This window comes from Lates calcarifer, linkage group LG3, assembly GCF_001640805.2.
Source record: "Lates calcarifer isolate ASB-BC8 linkage group LG3, TLL_Latcal_v3, whole genome shotgun sequence".
NCBI lineage: Eukaryota > Metazoa > Chordata > Actinopteri > Centropomidae > Lates > Lates calcarifer.
This window is the reverse complement of record NC_066835.1, coordinates 15318974-15338083: the sequence shown is the minus strand read 5'-3', so window position 1 is coordinate 15338083 and position 19110 is coordinate 15318974. Positions and strand designations below refer to the sequence as shown.

Here is a 19110-nt window from a genome sequence, read left to right as displayed (position 1 = left end):
TGTGCCTTTACTTTATATCTGTCTCTGCTTGACAGAGCCAACAGAGACATGAACAATCAAGCTCTTTCCTCAAACAAGACTTGTTCAAGCGCTGCGTTTCTGCTGCCAAAACAACACACAGTGGAACTTTCAAAAACAACACTGCTGTTAAATAAATCAAAAATACCCTGGCAGCTTAGCTCCGTGGCAAAACCAGACACAGCAACAGAATCATAGATTAAGCTATTCTTCCTTTTTATATTGCATTTCTGCTTGTATTTTAAATCTGTGGCCATAGACAAAAAAGTGGTGTATTTGTTCAGGGATATATGGGGATATATATAGGTTTATGGCCATACTAGTAAACCTGTGAACCTGTCTGAAAACTCCCTATTTTGCATGTAGAAATCTTTGGTATTCTATGGCCCTTTCTTACATCCTGCAGTGTTTGTGCTTGCTGGGTAAATGACGTCCTTTGAAGAAATGTAGCTAACATTTCATTCAGCTTTTTTATTAGTGTTTATTGATTAAGACAGGTGACAGTACTGAGCAAGAAGCAGTTGCACAAAAAGACTGAGTCATCAGTGACATGCTCATAAGTCGTAATCTGTATCTTAAGTCTGAACAGTATCTTCACTCCCACATGATGTGGACACCACATACAGCCATGCTGCTACCTCAATCAAGTTTATACTCTAGTCACAGAGACTTAAATGACAGTGGTATTTTTTGGTCGGAGGATGGTGTTAGAGGAGCTCACTCTATCAATGCACTTACGACAAACAAACAGGCAGCTGGACAAAACCAGACAACCCAACAGCAGCACACACTGCATCCTCTAAAGGGGCCATAGTGCCCTGCACTGCACTAGCACCACAACCTCAACAAAAATGGAATATAACAAGGTTGATAAAAGTAGGGTTTCTTGCAAAGCTGTTGTATTGCATACTGTATGATCATACTTTATATTATTCTTTTTTTTTACTACCTTGTAAACTGAAGCCTTTTATTTTTTTATATAGACATAAACAAAATTGTTAATTACGGGTTATCTAAATCATAGCTTCACTTGGGCAAAGGACACGTGTAGATCTTCTTGGAACCTGTTGCACAGTTACATTTACTTTCCTAGATAACTAATTAAATAAAGCTCAGTAGGTCAGAGTTGTGGTACCACCATCACCTCATGTTGAGTCAGGAAAAATCCTGCCTACAGGGAAAACAACTGTAATAACAAAGATGAACTTTCAATGTTTTGTTCTGCCACAGCTGATACACTAAAATAAAATACCACAAATGATTCATCTGAGTTCAAAGCATAAGTTATCTTTTTTTCATACAAAGAAATTTTAATAGAGACAACCACTTACACCTTGTCTCCAGAGTGCATTGCAGGCTAAGTGGACTAATGCTGCTGAAATCAGTTAAGAGAATTTCGCTTTTTCTTTAACGGTGAATTTCTATGCGCACTGCAACTCAGTAAGTCTGGAAAGAAGCATTTTCTCTTTGATCCTGTGGAACTCACACCAAAACCTGATGTTCAAATTAATGTTTCACACCACAGCCTTTTCAACAAGATGAGTCAAGCAGTGTGATTCACTCATGAGATTCATCTGGTTTGTGAGAACAAAAAATTAAATATGTATACAGACAAAGAACAGAAAGGAACCCAGAAATGTACATCACAAGTAGTTGCGTTCGGTTACTTTAGGGAGAATTTTTAAGGCTTGAGTTTTGGGTTAAGGAATTAATCTGAGGTCCTCACTAAATGTATGTAAATTATAAAAAATGGCAGTGTGAAAGGAATGTGTTAGGGTGTGTGTGTGAAAGGGCGTGTTACTGTGTATACGTAGCCATGGGCCTCACAGCTTCATTAGAATCGTAGAGGCCTCATCATCTCCTTCTTCCCCATACGGTTCAGGTTCAGCCATCGCTCATGCCCATATTGCATGATTGCACTGAAGGACCAGTATAATCAGCCATAATGCTTTACAGATGTTATGGGTGTTTTTAAAGCCAATACTACAGCCCCAGGCATCCATATATGAAAACCCATCTGTGCAAGGATGTCAGTGTGTGTGAGCGTATGTGTGTGTCTGTATGTGTGGCTGAAAACCATGGCATGATCGGAGTAAAACATTAGAATTAAGGTCACATCTACAGCTCAGGATGTGTGATTTATGTTCCCCTGCTCCGCCCTGTCATTGACTAATCACCTGAACAGAAAGTAACAGGTGCAAACTGATTTGCTGAAGAGCGATTTCACAGATGAGACGTTCCGAATTTGCCATCAAGCACAGCCAAGAAACAGCACTAATCCAGCAATGACATGTAAATATGACAGTCCACATGATCTGAACAAGAGAAGACACCCATTTAAATCCCTGTAAGATCTGCCAGCACCCTTCCTAATCCACCCTCTAACGTCTCCCATTGTGTCCAACATCTAATATCAACCACGAACCGCTGCTAAATGAAGAGTGGTGGCATACCACAGCCAGGAATTTGCATGGACCGCCCGCTCTTGTGAAATCGGAAATGAAACATGCGGAGGCTTGGAAGCTCAGTCAGATTCTGGATATTCCTGTGGTCTGGCACTCAGGATTCTGTGGCTGGGGCCTTTAATTCCTAATGGTGGAGAACGCCAAGGTCTGGTCACGACAGGAAATGCCTGCTAGGTGAAACATCCACCCAAAAAAGCATTCATTGAGAAGTGTCAAATGCACATGATTTCCCTACAAACAAAATGCTTTGTCATCATGACCGTATTAGCTTGGTTAGAATCCAGTCGGCTGCAAGAGCATTTAAAAGGGAAATTCCATGTTTTTACAACCTGGGCCTGGGTCTTATATTTATTGTTTGGCCTTTTGGTCACCACCTCTACAAACTGCTTCAGGCTAAAATATGTAACTTCTGAGTATTTGCATTAAAGCAAAGATGGCAGTTTAAGATTTACTGGAATCAAATACAGCAAAAGCTGGAAAAAAACACCAGTTAGAAAAGTGTGATCTACTGAGTTTATGCTGTTGATTTCAATGTGTGAAAACACAAACAAGGTGTGAAACATGTAATTCCCACTTTCTTGACAGTTCTTACCAGATTTCACTGTTACTGCTAAATAGAACAGGTGTAGCCAAAAAACTAATCAACATTTCTTAATGTATGGAGTATGGAGAACATCTATGGTGATGATGACAAATGTGAAGGTTCTGTATTTTACAGTACTGCAGAAAAAGGCATGTGTTTGTAAACTTCCAATGTAAAGATAATTACTGCTGTTTAAATTATGTCCTGATAATTTACAAAAAAAATCTGACTCAGAAAATACATTAGTGTTGGCAGTGGTTTTAATGGTTTGATGCACTTGCTTAAATAAACAGAAACTGGCCATTATATGATAATTCCATTTTGCACTGACTAGACAGTGTCAAACTGTGTGTGTGTGTGTGTGTGTGTGTGTGTGTGTGTGTGTGTGAATGTTTCTGTGCAGGCAGAGGGGACAGACATGGAAGGGGGGAGGAGGGGTTAGTAAAGGAGTGTCATAGAAGTAAATGCACGCTCATACACAGGAACACACTTGTGGCACTCAGTCACTCTGCCTTCAGTGTGCACTGTTAAAGTAAATTAAGGAAGCCTTGGCAGCCTTTTAATGGTCTGTCACAGTCTAACAGGTTTAGAGCGCTTACAATGGACCCAGGCACTAAGCCCGACAGCTCGCGCTTAATTGTTCAGATCCTGCGTGTGTGTGTGCGTGTGTGTGTGTGTGTGTGCATGTGTGTGTACTGTTAGAGCCATTCTGTGCCTGTAACTAAAGTCATTGATTCTCATTATGAGGACAGATAAGATAGACACTTCCTGCCTGTCAGTCTGTCGGTCTGACTGGTTCGATAAAATGAGCGCTACAGCTGATATGTTAGGATGAATGCTGTGCCAACATCTGTGTTTCCAACCACAACTACACTATTATTTTACAGAAAGTGATCCTGAACCCAAGGTATTCATGCACAGTTACATTCTCACTCAGCTGAGAAGAAGTTGTGTGGCTATTTTCCACAAAAAGAAATCATCAGATTCTGTAACAATTTCAAATAAACCATCCTCAGACAGAGACAAAGACATGCAAGACACAAGGCCATAATTGGATTGAGTTATTGACTCAAGCAACCAATAATAAACAAAACATCAAGTGTCTCAATTTTCAAGTGGTGCCTGAAGAAATCAACAAAGCAAATAAAACCATTTGTTTTTCAGTCTGTAACCCACACTCTATCAGCCAGCAAAATGGTCTATGAAAGACGAAGTGGCGGTGCCTAAAAATCCCTCCTAAATGGTTGGAGATTCTGAGCTGTGTGACCTAGAATATGTTTGACAATCTTCTTTTAATTAGGCCTTGAAGACACGACTCATTCCAACTGCTGTCCCGAGAGCTAAATTAATTACTGAGACAAAGCCCACTCTAGCTCATGGCAAAGATGAATCATTGCAGTATTTGGGGAATGAGCAATGCTCTTCATTCAAGGACTGATGAAAGAGACTCAGACTCTAAAATGTAAGCTAATGTACTTCATCACAAAGCTTCCACGAGGCTCTCCCAGCCACACCACACATGCACAATACACATCGGCATCTGCTGCTTCTGCCATCAGGAATTCATCACTAATCTTCTCTTGGATGGAGAATTTCTCTGAGGAATTCATCAAAAATATAAACGGGAACTGGTTTTGTCCACAACCCTCCACTCCCTTCTTTCCTTCTATCAAACTGCCTTCATTCTCAACGGTCTGACCATTTTGCTTTCCTGGACGATTCACAGATAACTAGCTTCAACTCAGTTGCCGTGTGCAGGCCGTCAGCCAGCGGACAAGCCCTCGCTCGCTGCCAGCAGGCAGACCATTCATTCAGCTAAATGACTGTGTCATCTGTCAGCCTGTGTAAATGGGTGTTTGTGAGTTATGGCTAATTAAGCAAATCACAACACCAAGGGTTGAGCCAGAGCCTGGGCCTCACAAAGAGAGACAGATCAAAAGGTGAGTTGGTGGGATGGAGTTATGTCTCACCTGCAGCTGATGAAGATGCAAAGAATATCTTTAATCTACTTATTCTTGTCAGATATAAACAAACAAATGGTCCCGTTATTATAGTTAAATCTTAGTTTTGGTTGGTTGTACTGTAAAAGGACACAGCAGGGCAGCACTTTGCAATGAGCAATTTGATAATAATACTTCTCTTTGACTTTCTGTTTGTTTGTTTCTATTTCTGTCTATTCCTCTGTCTCTCTAATTATCACCTATTTTCTCACACTCTAGCAGTGTCCCTTTCTGGCTCTTCTCTGAGTTTTCAGACCTTGTGAATCTGGAGATGTGCCGGGAATCCCTACTAGCAGGTTTGTATTGACTGAATGATTGGTCAGTGTGTGCTTGGCAAGTCTAATGAGGTAACAACCACAGTTTGCTTAGGCGACACCTCCAGATTAAATTGAAGGCTTCACAGGGATGTCCATGTCCCCAGATAAAAGAGTGATAACCCATTCAAATGTTTTCATTAGGGGAGGAATGTGTCTTGTTATCTACGCCTGATAAGATGAAAAGTCCCCATAGAGAAGTAAAGGATAACATATGGAAACAGTGGGCCAGCCAACAATCCTTGCACCAATTCCCCAGCAGTGGGATATTTGTTATCCTACTGGAGAGAAAAGCTGGTTTTGTCCTCTGCGGCACACGTGTAGGTGTGTGTGTGTCTCTATCTATATGTTATGAAGAGAGATGAACTCTGCAGCAGTACATAGACGCAATGCGGGCTGGCTCTCGAGTTCAGAATTCATCCCCAGGCTTTCCACATACAGTACATCATGTCACAACAAGACCGCAGAATCAACGGACTTCAGCTCTTGCGCACAAACGCACTCACATCTGCGTGAGCTCTGATTAACTACATGGATGCAATTAGCTGAAGTAGACCACACTGGTAATGCAATTCCTCCCAGTTGTATACAGTTAAATAGTCCAATACAGCTATTAAGCCAGGACAAATGCAAGACAGAGATTCCCAAGCACGCCCAATATGCAAAATAATGAAACACTATCACAAACATGAGTAATATCTGGACTGAGAAGACCAAGATGATTGGAGCAATGTTGGAAACATCTGGATATTAAGCACTTTGGAGATAATCTGTTGAAAGGGGAAGCATACCATCAGAAATGAAACAGCTCTGGGGTTCAGATTAAAAAAAAAAAGTGTTTATATAAGCAAAGAAAGTTGACTAAGAACATATGCTCATGTCTCACTGACTTGTCCAGTCACACACATGGAAGAGTCACAAGGATAAGTGGCTTAGCACAACAACATCTCAGCTTTGGATTCAGAGGTCGACAGAGAGCATTACCTCTTTCACTTTATCTCTTCCCAGTTAATCCAAGATTCAATGCTGAAGATAAACCGCTGGCTAACAACCAGTCCCATCATTGCCCAGTTCAATTTTTCTGAGACCCTGCGGGAAATGGTTACTCACAGACATGTCTGATTACCTCTATAGCGATCCCAGCCAAAATAAGGGTTAAGCAGGTACAGTACAGGTAGATCAATGGAAAGGAAGCACAACTTTGCTGACAGCAGGAATGTGGAGCAGTGTTTGTATTGTGTAACTTGATGATGAATGAAAATAAAATATTCATACAAAGATCATTTGTTACAAACATTCAAGGTGATGACATGATCACTGAAGCAGCAGTATCTGTCTAACTGAAATGACTTATTCAAGAGGTGAAACTATAAAAAAAAAAAATTAAAACCATTCTCAAAAACAAAACTATGTGGTAACCAAGACCATTATGGACCATTATGTATGTAAAATCCTAGATAAGCACAGAGCATAGATAAAGGCAATCAAGAAGTACAATGACTATTAGTAAAATTCAGAATATTTGCCATGGGGTTGTGTGCTCTGCCATATGCACTGCAAAGGAATAGCTCATTAAAACTTTGCTTTTGGGAGAGAAAGAATATTGGTGATGTGAAAATGAATTACAATAAAATGGCAAAGAAAAGAAGAAATTAAAAAAGAGAAAATTTCTCAAAAGCTAGAGGCTGCATATCAAATATCCCAAGAGCAAAACTCCTTGAGAGGAGTGGAAACTCATGTCACAATGTCAACACTTCACCTTACACTGTATGTCCATCATTTATGGCTATCCGCCATAAATGGACTCTGTCACACCAATTAGTGGAAACTATCTACACAGAATGTTTCCTCTTCTTTGCCATTGTGCTTGTGATCAATTCTCCATAGACCAGAAAATCTATAACAGGAGGCTTAGTCACAGTCAAGGCTATAGGAGTATTTGCGGCCCATGTGGCTTTAAGTAAGGAATCCAATAACACTATGTGCAATCATTGGCTTGTCAGGTTTTATTATACTAAAGTACCTGAAGGTTGGTCCACTCACCACTGCTGTTACCTTAAATGTTTAGCTGTTTGGTTAATAGTACATAGAAAGAAAAGAGGTATCATGGGAGGTAAGACCCTTGGCCTCCCTCAGTTACCCCAGGACATGTGTCTCCTCTGCATCTTCCTTTTTCCTCTCATCCCATCTGTCTTACTCTTCTCTGCATCTCTCCACTGTTCCCTCTGTTTGTCTCTCCCCTGGTTTTTGCTGTCTACATCCGTGTCTCTGTCCTAGGGATGGGATGTGTTTACTTTTATAATGCGTAATCAAAACCAAGTGTTTAAGTACTCTCGTCTCTATTGTGCTTTGCACCACAAACCATCCACCTCAACTACCTCCCTATGACTTCTGTTTAGTGTAAGGATGTCACACTTCCTGTACTGGAAAAAAAAACAATGCCAGTAAACAAAATCTAGGTAGCAATTATCTTTCCACAAAAATGTATTTAGCAAGGCAAATGTGGTATATATAAGTATTTTGTAAGAGTTAGTATTGCATATTCACAGGAAATAACACAATCTCTCTTTGACTCTCTTTCTAGTCACATCTCCTGACTTCTACACGACTTTCTCCACTGTTTTGTCATACCACCTTCCTCCCTGAGGGATCTTCATCCCACCATATTAAGAGTGGAAATGTATCTGCCTCCATTGTAATTACAAACCCACTGGAGGCAAAGCTTCTTGATCTCTGCTGGATCCTCGCTCGCTTTTCTTTTTTCCTTTTATTTACTCACCTCTCTCAGCCGAGAGGACAGACACATGCTGAGCTATCGGTTCTGTTTTTCTTCCCCTTCTGTTGGGCATTTTTGCATCTAATATGCCTGAAATTACAATAACATTTAGGGAAGTAATAAAACAATGAAGTAGAAGGGGAGGGTATTTCAGAGAAAGAAAGAGAGGATTTCTGTTCCATGTACAGTATGTGTTGCATATGAGAAGCTCTAAAAATGCACCAGGCAGAGTCAAAGGCTGGAAGCAAGCCTTTGTTTACTGTTAGCCTCAGGATTAGCCATCTCTACGCAATGCGAATCCTCCTTGAGGCCAAAGTGTTGACTTGCAACAGCCCAGGACGAAGACATGATAGTGGGGGAGAAATTGCTTTCTGCAGCGATGAAATGAAAACTGCTGAAAAGAAAACAACCGTCCCCGCTGTCCCATGAAAACAGGCCATTTAAAGCCAGCAGACTCTGCTGCGGTTTGAACGCAGAGGGGTTGAGATGAGGGCAAGCGTTTGATGACCCCGTAGTGATCTGTAACCAAGACGGGTTAGGCAAGTACTGTGAGAAGTGTGGCCTACCAAAATCCCACAAAAACAAAAACACACACACAGGACAGCAGAGAGGAAGAAAACAAGGGGGAGGTGTATCTGTTGTGAATTTGTGCATTGTTTCCAGAGTGTGTCGTCTGTTTCAAATCCATTCAAGGTTTTTTTCACTATAAAACTTTTGTCTATTGGCTTTGTGTGCAGTTCCTGGAATGCCTCAGACTTAGACAGGTATTATAAACAATGATGCAATACAAAGACAGATCAGCCGATTGTAAATGGATTTACTTTTACTTTTTTTCCTTTGGACTACGTAGTTACATCACAGGCTACCCAGATGAGAAAACACGTTAATTATACGTCTTTATTTCAGTTACTTTATAAATTTGTTCAACTTCCATAATACTATTCACTATAATTGATCATGGCTCAATGACTATTACTGTGTGTGAATGTGGAATATGCACAGCATTGATCTTTGGCGTCTGGGCTCTGATCTCACTCCCTACAAGGAAGTGCCAGGCTCAGCACAGCAGGGAGTTGGGAGTGATGATAATAATTTCCTCCCTAAGGGAACACTGACTCGGAGCGTACAGGTGGTTACTCAGTGGAGGTGGGACTTTGTGAAATGCTACATGAACAGCAGAAACAGCAGCAGCAAGCAACACAATAGCTCTCAGGTGAGCAGTGTGGCAGAAGGCACAGCTCAGAGACTTTACTACAAAATAAGCCAGAATGTTGTTGTCTAAACACAAACAGCCACATAAGAATGTCATACAGTCTAGAATTTACAAAATTATCACTTAAGTCATAGTTGTAAAATCATGATGTCGACTTTTGGTACTTGACAGTTTTCAATACTTGGTGCTGTGGATCATTTTCAGTGGTTACACAAAGAATATTGAGGTTCAATAGTCTTATACAGCTACTATATGTCTGGTGAGACTACAGCCGAGTATTTTTTAGTCTGAGGATACTTTCTTTTTTTGGCCACTTAGAAAACCTAATGACTGTGTTTTGTCAGAGAAGGACGAGAGTCGCTTCATGTTAGTCCAACTTTGGGAAAAATCAGCCCAGCTTAGGTCAACAGCTTGAAAAGAAAAAACCCAGACACTCCTGGGTCCTGTCTGTGGATGCTGATGTCGGGGACAAAAAGATCTGAAATGTTTCCAAAAACTTAGTGAGACAGACACATGAAACGGAGCCCCACCACAACTAGAACCACAGCCACAACATTTATGTCTGTCTTGTGGAATGTTCTCTTGTTTTCAATTCCTGTTTGTGTACAACACAGTTTAAAACGCCCCGGCTACTCTTTGCCTTAGGTGGTGGTGGCATACGCGATGACAGTGATAATGGTGGTGTTTGTCAGCGATGGCGACAACTGTGTAAAACAAGTGAAAACAGTGATTATGACTGGAATGCTGCAACAAAATGATGCGCACACAATAGTTCGAGCACTCAAAGATAATTTCCTTCCCCCTTGCTGAAAAGCACTGAGGTCTGAATGAATGTGTACCTTGATATCACAGGAATAACATAAAAAGAATTCTGTGCACAACCAGGAGCCAGCATACAGTGATGATTATCATATCTATATCCAATCCAATTTCTTCACCCGTTGCATGTAAGCGCTTCAGGGGAGTCTCAACATGTTGGCAAATAGGCAGCTGGGAATTTAAGTGGTGTGCATGTAAGATGAGAGAGCAGCAGTTTCGTAATGGAAAATAAGAAAGAACGGGAGAAAGATTTGGTGTGAAGCCTCGTAAATACATTTATTAGAGGAAGAAATAAAGCCTGCCAAATCTTTGTTTCCGGTTTTGTGACTGTGACAGCGACATGACGATAATGAAATTCCCCAATTTGGCTCGTGCCTGAGTTCCAGTCACACCCTGAACGTTACATTAGAAAACCAGATCGCACCAATAAAGTCAAATCAAACGGATTGCAGAGCAGCAATTAATTCCAAGGATAATGACAAGGGAAGCCGTCCAAAAGTATCTCTACCTCAATTAGTCTCTCATTGCACTGTCGATGCAGAGGATGGATGAAAGAAAAACAGATTAAGTTGCAGAGAGGAGAGAGGGAGGGTGAAAGGGAAGAGATAAGGCAGGGGAAGGAAGAAATAGTGAGAGGAAGTGATATACACTATGAGGGCTTGAAAGGAAAGAGTGTGGGAAAGAGGGAAAGATTAAAGGGAAAAGATAGAGAGGGGAGTGGTGGGAGGAGAGGGAGTTGAGGAAAGAGAATTTGCTCAGTGCATAAGAGCTTCCCTGGTAATAACAGCCATTAATGGACACCAGAGAGAGAGAGAGAGCATTTAGAAATGAGAAGCAAGACAGAGAAAGCGGAGAGGTATTCAACAAACAAGCTAGAAGAGAGTGGAGCATCACGTGACAAGGAGGAAGAAGACATCTGGTGTACTCACAGCTGTATGGGCCGGGCAGTAGGCGTAGCTTGTGTGCGTGGATTGATGGTGGTGATGCGGCTGCTGTTGGTGGGATAGGTAATGCTGCAGACTTGCATGGGTGAGGGAGGGGCCGCTCCAGGCCCCATGACCTCCGCTGCTACCAGTGGTCCAACCGGAGCCAAGGCTTGAACTCATGGCCGCTGCCTTACTGCTGTGGTAACCTCTCACCGCCACACTAGGCTGATGGGAAGGAAACGATCCGAACAAAAGGGAGAAGGGAAGCGGGGAAAGGGAAATGAAAGAGGTTAGCATGGGTGAGAGACAGAGAAGAAGACAGAGACTGTGTGGGAGTGCAGTGACAAATGTTACTGACAAGAATATCACTAGCATAACTGCTAGCAGCCTGCAGTCTGCAGCGGGCAGGCACTGACAACTGACTGCCTGTTTGCTGACCTGCATTGAAAGAGAAAGCAGGATGTGGTGTTGATCTAAAATCTCCATACCAGCATCAAGATTGTTCTCACACTTTCTTTTCACCCTAACTCACTTTCTCCCGCCCCTTTCTCTCCAAGAGCACCAGATGTTGTGAAACCCCCTTCTGTCATGGTCGAAATGTGTTCTTGCTGGAAAAGTGCTGATTGGTTTGATAAGATGCTTGGATTACAGGCTCGCAATGGGCTTCCTGGTGTGGCATTATGTATTGGCGTATCAACGGGGTCCAGGAAACACAGGGCTGAATCTGCTGACAGGCTGGCTTATGCTGCTCTGAGATGGGTTACCTGGGCTGTCATGGCCATTGGAGCACAGAAAAAAATATAGGACACACAGCGAACACATGCCAATCCATGGCACTTTAACAAGACTAGCAATACTGTAGTATTAGCAAACTCCGCTCAGCAGTGCCTCTTACTGTTTGTTTTAACCTGCATTAAGTCTCCAAACAGGAGGTATCACTCTATCAGGTAAATTCTGGAAAAAATTGCTAGTTTGTCGGTCACAGAGAGGTACACCTGCCTCCAAAGAAAACCATGTATCTCCAAATTTGGTGATTTAGCTTTTTTGGGGGTTGATTCTCCAGCAACATAAGATAAATAAATCTGATAAAAACCATTGAATTAATGTCACAAGCAAAAACAGGCTGTTGTTACTAAGCTTGTTCATGCTTCAATAGACTATGCACAAGTGCTTCTGTCTATACAACTGGGGGTCTGTGTACACAGATGTGTTGCACACAGGCACACTTAAAAACAGGATGGCCACCTCGCGACAGCAAGAAGAAGAGCTCCTTTTGTTGTATTTAGCTGAACAAAAGCTGAAAAAATGAAACTGGTGTGTGCAACTGCTTAATGAGAGAAGGACCAAGGATGTGCAATACAGCACCTACGCACAACACTAAACAACCATCCAGTTTGCTTTACAAGCACATGCATTGTTGACAAGCTTGTAGTACATAGTTTGTATTGTCACAGATTTTTGCCTGTGTGTGGATGGAATTTACATTGTATTGACCCTTGTGGCCATGCGCCTGCAGCAACCATAAATTAGCCTTTAGCTCATGAAAAGTTGATGTTTTGAAGAGACATGTTTTCATTGGACAGCAACAAAATACCCTTTAAAAATAGTTACAAACAATTGAAACAACATTTCTGTCCCTCACTTTGGTAAAATCCGTCAGATGGTTACAATAAAACTGAGTACAGTAGAGACTGAGTACAGCTCAAACCACAAGTCTTTACAAACACACTAACTGCTGAAAAAATTGAAGACACAACCATGGGTTCTCAAAACTTGTCATGGTGCATCATTCTGTAGACAAAACAATCAGAGACTACTGAATGATGAAAATCATCATTAGTTGCAGTCCAGAGTGAGTGTTTAATATAATCTGAGTGTATAAAACGAGAATCTTGACAAAAAATAAAAAGAATTAATTCTTAATAGATCTTAATAGATTATTTATGCTGCTCTGATCCTTTTAATTCAGATTTCTCTCCCTTAGCAAAAACATATGAAATATGACGCAATCTAAAGACCATCCTGCAATGATTTAATTTACATGTGTGAATGGTGTGCAGCCTTAAGACAAACCACCTTGAATGAAGCACAGCTGTACATCACTAGTGAGCATTAACAGTCCCCTTTAGCCCCTGTAGGATTTTCACTGAGGTCAGAGGCCATCCCACACAGGGGAAACAGAGGCAGAGCGATAGCAGCAATATAGACTCACAGCTGTGCTCAGAAAGCTTGCCAGTCTCGTATACTTCATCACGAAAGAACCGGAGGGGGAGAACGCAAGCCAAAGTTCAGCCTAATACATACAATATATAACGACAGGTTTAGGGTTCATGTTAATATAAAACAGGAGGAAGCGGTTTCCCCCAAAGCAGGATAAATGCATTTATACAGTACAGCATAGAGTCCATAGAGGAGCAGGAGAGACGGCCCAGTGGTGTAATAAAACCATAGGTCCTGGGAAAAAAAAGAGACAAATATGCGAAGTGCTGATTTTGAATCACCAGGTTTTGAACCATGTAAAAAAATGGAAACTTCAGTTGCAAGAAAAAAAAAATCAAGCATGTTTGTATTTTCTCCTGCATTTGTCAAACACACTGAGTTGTTATTTTCTCTCAGGCCTTAAATGAAAGACTTAGTCATTGGGTCAGAATTTGAGAACTGTGCGTGGGCAGGATATATTGTTCTAAAAACACATCAGCATTTACTGCTATGCCTCACTGATGCAAGTTATCAAGTGCTAAGAGACATCTCGGACTATTATACAGCCGATGTAAAAGCCAGAGGGGAGGGAACAGGCCCAAGTATGGTACATTAAGCTGCAGGGCCACAGCCGCTACTTAAACGCAACTGTTCACCAGTTCATAGAGTTTATGTGCTGCTCCAAGCCACGCACCAACCTCCACTGGCCTTATAAATGAGGATTATTAAGCCAAAGAGGAGGCATTTAGAACTAATGCATCAACGCAGAAGTGTTTTGTTTAAGGCCCTATCTCAAGGGAGAGATACATTTTAAATATGTTCCATGCATTTAAGTTATATGCGATAACAGAGCCATTGACGAAAGCGTTTTAAGGCTGGGTTGCTGTGCCGCTTGAGTGACAAGATATTCGCCCTTTATATCACAGGGGTGGGGATGTGTTTTAACATGAGGCTGAGATCCGAGGGTCTTGGCATTCCTCGACTGGAATGCATGATTGGTCCCCAGACTCAGATTCATGTCACAGTCTTTCAGCAGGCTCGTCAGAGAGCTACACTCTGCCCATATTTCTTCATTTTATGTAAGGGCCAATCAGATCTGGTTACACAAGGTTTTTCCTCTTCTGAGGGGGAATGTTTTACATGCAGGCAAACAGATGTGTGTATGAGCTGGCTATTGCCTACCAGCATTGTTTTTTGTCTTTTTTTATTTTTAGCAGAGACAAATCACATCCTTTGTGTCTGTACTGCTCTTGAATATCTACATTTGTGTGGGCCAGTTCAAGTTCTACGCATTTTGGCTGTTTGGTGCCTGTTGAGGTTTCAGTTCTTGGTTTTAGGGTTAATAAGGTTAGATTATGTAAGGTTTAGGTTAGGGTTTGGAATGTAGCTGTGATTCTGACAATGGCTATGGCAGTATGACCAATGAGAGCACATACGACCATAGACCTTCAGCTTAAATAAGAGACTGGAATGTGCTTGTAGCATAGTGTAGAAAACTTCATCAGAAAATATGAAATCTGGCAGTGAATGCTTGCTCCGTATCATACTATTGTTATTCTTTGCACTGACAGCTTCTGATTAGAGTCCAAATTTTGCTAACTTGGAACTCTATTACAAGGAAGGCAAAATACTTAGGCAGCTGATTGTGTTTTGACTATGTTTAACATTCGATATTTGCCCTCTTTTCTTAAATCATAATAGAGTTTTCTTGGAGAAGAATGTTTATATTTGCATTGTATTATGTATATCTGTATTTATTTAATACTTGTATTGAAAAATTTCAAAGATACCCAGGCTTAAGGAGCTACAAGTCAGTCTACAAATGTATTCTGAAAAGAGCTGCCCTGCTTCACAGCCGCTTCACACATTAATATCTCTTCCAGCATGTTAACCTCTGATCATAATACATGCCACAAACAGAGGGATGTGGATTTTTTTTATGATACAAGATATTCATTTAGCTTACCAGAGAAGAAAAATGTAACTACTACAGCAAGCCAGGACGTTATCGGCACCATTTATTACTAAACATGCAAGTCGAGGCGGAATAATGCTTCACCTTCAGCTATGAAAAAGTGAGTGGAGGTGGTGGTGCCATTAATACGCTGAGATGAACCAGAGCATAGCACCTCTCCTGGGTCCATTTTTCACTGGTTAAGTGATTTCCTTCCCTCTCTCTCCCTGGTGACATTGCATGGTTGAGGGTGTCAGGGGATGGACCTTTGTGAATTACAGAACCCTTGTGTGTCCTGCTCTGCATATGGAAGTGGTGTCTTTATATAATGTGCTGCACGAGAGGGTATCAAACCATGGGTCAATTTCAATTCAGTTACGTCGGTGCAAAAGGTTGATTTTCTTGTCCACAGGTGAGATTTTTTTTTTATTCAGATAACTAATGCAAATTTGTCATTAAATAAACTGAATAACCTGACAGATGAACTGTGATTTTAGTGCTGTAGAACCCAGTAAATTAAATCTAGCCGGGGTTTGGCAGTAATGGCTGTGTCAAGCCCCTTGAGATGGAGGTGAACAAAGTGGCCTATCTTCTGATTCCTGAACGGCAAAGAAGAAAAACACTGCTTCCTCATTCGCAGGACTCATTTCTCTGTGAACACTGTATGACCCCATAACTATGATGAAACCTCCCCACGAGGTTCCCGCTACGGAATAATATGGTCACACTGAACAATTCCTCGCTTTCCAGGAAATATTTTCACCATGAAATCTATAACACAATAGAACAAAAACAAGCTCTGGTAAGGTGTTGAGGAAGCAAACTGTGGCTTATTGCCGAGACATCAGATTGCTTTTGTATTACAGAAAGTTTAACAGGAATATACTTCTTTATGGCTCTCTGTGAAATTCTACAGTTTTATGGTTTCCGCTAGGTATATTGAGTTTCTTGGGGGATGAATCAAACACCCTAAGGCAACAGTTTGTCTTTTGTTATTCGTTTGTTATTTTTTCCTGACAACTTATCTAATTTTATCTTATGGTGTAACCTTAATCTCAAGGTGTACTACTAAGCATTATGACTAATAGTCTTGTGTCTGTGATTTTTTTTCTGCTTTCTCTACACATTTAACAGCACGGTACTCCTGGTCTGTGATTATCTGATTGTCCTGAAGGCACTGTGCCCCACAGCTGTTGTTAGATACATGGGTGCTGCGAGGCAGAGATGGTGATTTCCCACAACACAGATCCAAATCTAAATGTCCTGGTTTCCTGTTGGCCTAACTGTGCTTTATCTTTGCTCAACCCCTTTTTTCAAAGAGACTGGAGAGCTGCCAAAAAAGCCCCTTTTCCTCCCTAAGTCATCTCCATATTCCCATTTCACATGACACATATGCACAATAAGAGACAACCTCCAGTGCAGTGGCACAAAACTGAGTCTCACTCAAAAACCCATCAAATGAACAAAAATGGGGTCCCTAAAACATGACAACAAACAACTGAATAATCAAGTGGCAATACATTTTTGAAATAAAGGTTCAAATAAATGGTTTCAGGGTGAGAGGCTTCAACACAGGGACCAGGAAAGTCATCCCAGATGGCATTAGTTAGGGGATATTGTCTTCTAGAGGGCCCTCCACGCCTGGGTGCTCCGTTTGGCTGGCTATGAAAGAGATGCAGCTTTCCTTTGGCATCTCTGATGACTGACTTCCTGGAAGCTGTGTTGCGTGAAATGGCCTCCTCTGTACCAGTCGCTCCTCTTTGCCAATCCTCATCCCCTCACACAAGTCACCTTCCCACCGCTGAGCACGAAGTCTTTGACTGTCACTCCTGGCAAAACGCAGCAGACAGAGGTATGACAGACTCTGTGGGTCTCCAGCAGTTCCACCTATATAACCCAAATGGCAAACCCCCGTTCACCCACCCTCATCTTCTCTCCAATCCTCAAGGACCAAGTTCAAGCGTAACCAAGGCAACGCGGCGGCAGGGCATGTCTGGATTTTGGCACGTGAGGAGTCTGACAGGTTTCAGGCTGCTCTCATTTGAAAAAGGGAAGGAGTGAACGAGTGAGAAGTTACCCCCGGGGCCTCCACACTCGGTAGCGCCAGGGCAGACGGGGCTGACGAGGCCAACACCACGCACTCTGTCTCTGCTTCTCTCATTCTCCTTCTTTTCCTCTTGACTTCTTCTACTAACGCTCTAAGAAAACACTTCTGCAATCTAAGATGAGAGTCTTGAGGGACACGGAGTAGGTGGTAACCAAGGCAACTGGGTCATAGGGTGACATTATACCAAGCATGGCTGACAGCCACTCATACAAGCGGTACAGTGCTGTACTTGGGGTCAGCTGTGCTAAGTTTAAAGTGTGGTGTGTACTGTTAAGATTCCTGCACTGACCTCAGTGTGACTGTGAAATCTCTATTGACTGGAGTCCCCACACAAACTGCTGTGACCCTACCTGTTTAGAGGCTATGCTTTAGTCTCGAGAGAGGAACAGAATACACAATGTACCCATCCTCAAGTCATGCACTGTTTTCAATTTCAAGTATTAGGTGGCACAATACACTGTTTATAAATTCCAACTCATAGTAGACAGTGTTTACTTCTTTAAGAAATCTGTTTTCATACCAAATACTGCTCTGGGTCTTTTGAGGTGTTGAAAGTAGGGAATAGGATGTGAAGTGGAGGTGCAGAGAGGGCACACACAGAGACAAAAGAGACAAAAGAGGACAGAAGGAAATAAATTTACTGAGTGAGTCTTTGACCTCTGAGAATCTTTGATGAACAATAATATGACCCTTCCACACTTGGAGCTCTAAGTAAACCTCAAAACTTTGTGTGTCTGTTATCCTTCTCTCCAAATATTTTCCTTGGCCTGACACATGTTTATGCTCTGATGAACCATGAGCCTGGGGGCTGCTGCTGTGAAGCGGATGTAGAGGCCCAAATTTGCATCTTGACATCCTATGGGAAGTTAATGGAAAGACAGGGGGGGGTGGGGGTGGGGGGTGATCAGAATAACAGACAAGTGTCCTGATTTCAATAACACCTACACCGAGAAAACAGATACAGAGGGTACTCAGCGCTCCCTTTCCCACTACCTTCCCTCGATCCCCCGCTACGCTCGGACTAACAAGAAGCAGCAGCATCCACCCCCTCAGTGGAGAGGGATCATAAACATTTACACAGGGGTACTTCAGGGGGAGATGAAGGCCTAATACTGCAAGTCAGGGGCTGGTGGAAGGATGGATTAGAAAGTGTTGATATTTTAGCCAGTTCATCAATTAGCTGATCCAGAGAAATTTAATCAATTTGATAATCAACCATGTGAATAAATGATTTGGATTCCGAAGAACTGATCTAATATTTCCATGGGTCCTCTTGGATTCTAGTAACTAAGTCCCAACTCAAATTCAATTAAAACAAATTGCCATCTAACTGGGTCAGAGTAGGTCTTGGGTCTGTATGTCAATATGTCTAACACCTCAATGGATCCAAGAGGAGTCAGCATCAGGTCTGATCACATGATGCGCCACTGAGATGGGGGAGGGAGAGAGCTGTGAAGTACAAGAAAAAGAGTTAGCCGTACTATTGAGGCCCACTGATCTGAAGACACCACCTCCTACTCTGGGAAACTGTAATGAAAAAACCTTTCATGGTTTTGAGACATTGATAGACTCAATTATTAATTGAATAAATGATTGACATAGCTGAGATAAATTAATCATTATTTACAGTAAGATAAGTTATAAAATAAAGATTTGTTGTAACTTAATATGGCACTTAAGTTTCAGCCATTTATCACTGAATGCAAATAAAAGAAAACTGTAAAAACCTTCCACTG

At 41.7% G+C, this 19110-nt stretch overlaps 1 protein-coding gene across 2 annotated transcripts in view; it reads right to left on the bottom strand.

Annotated features, from left to right (window-relative positions):
* Positions 1-19110, bottom strand: part of rbms3 (RNA binding motif, single stranded interacting protein) — a 254977-nt gene that overhangs the window by 189004 nt on the left and 46863 nt on the right. For both annotated transcript variants that reach the window (XM_018685388.2, XM_051067783.1), the window contains exon 3: positions 11118-11339. In XM_018685388.2, the coding sequence (XP_018540904.1) occupies positions 11118-11339 (222 nt within the window). The remainder of the gene's footprint in view (positions 1-11117; positions 11340-19110) is intronic.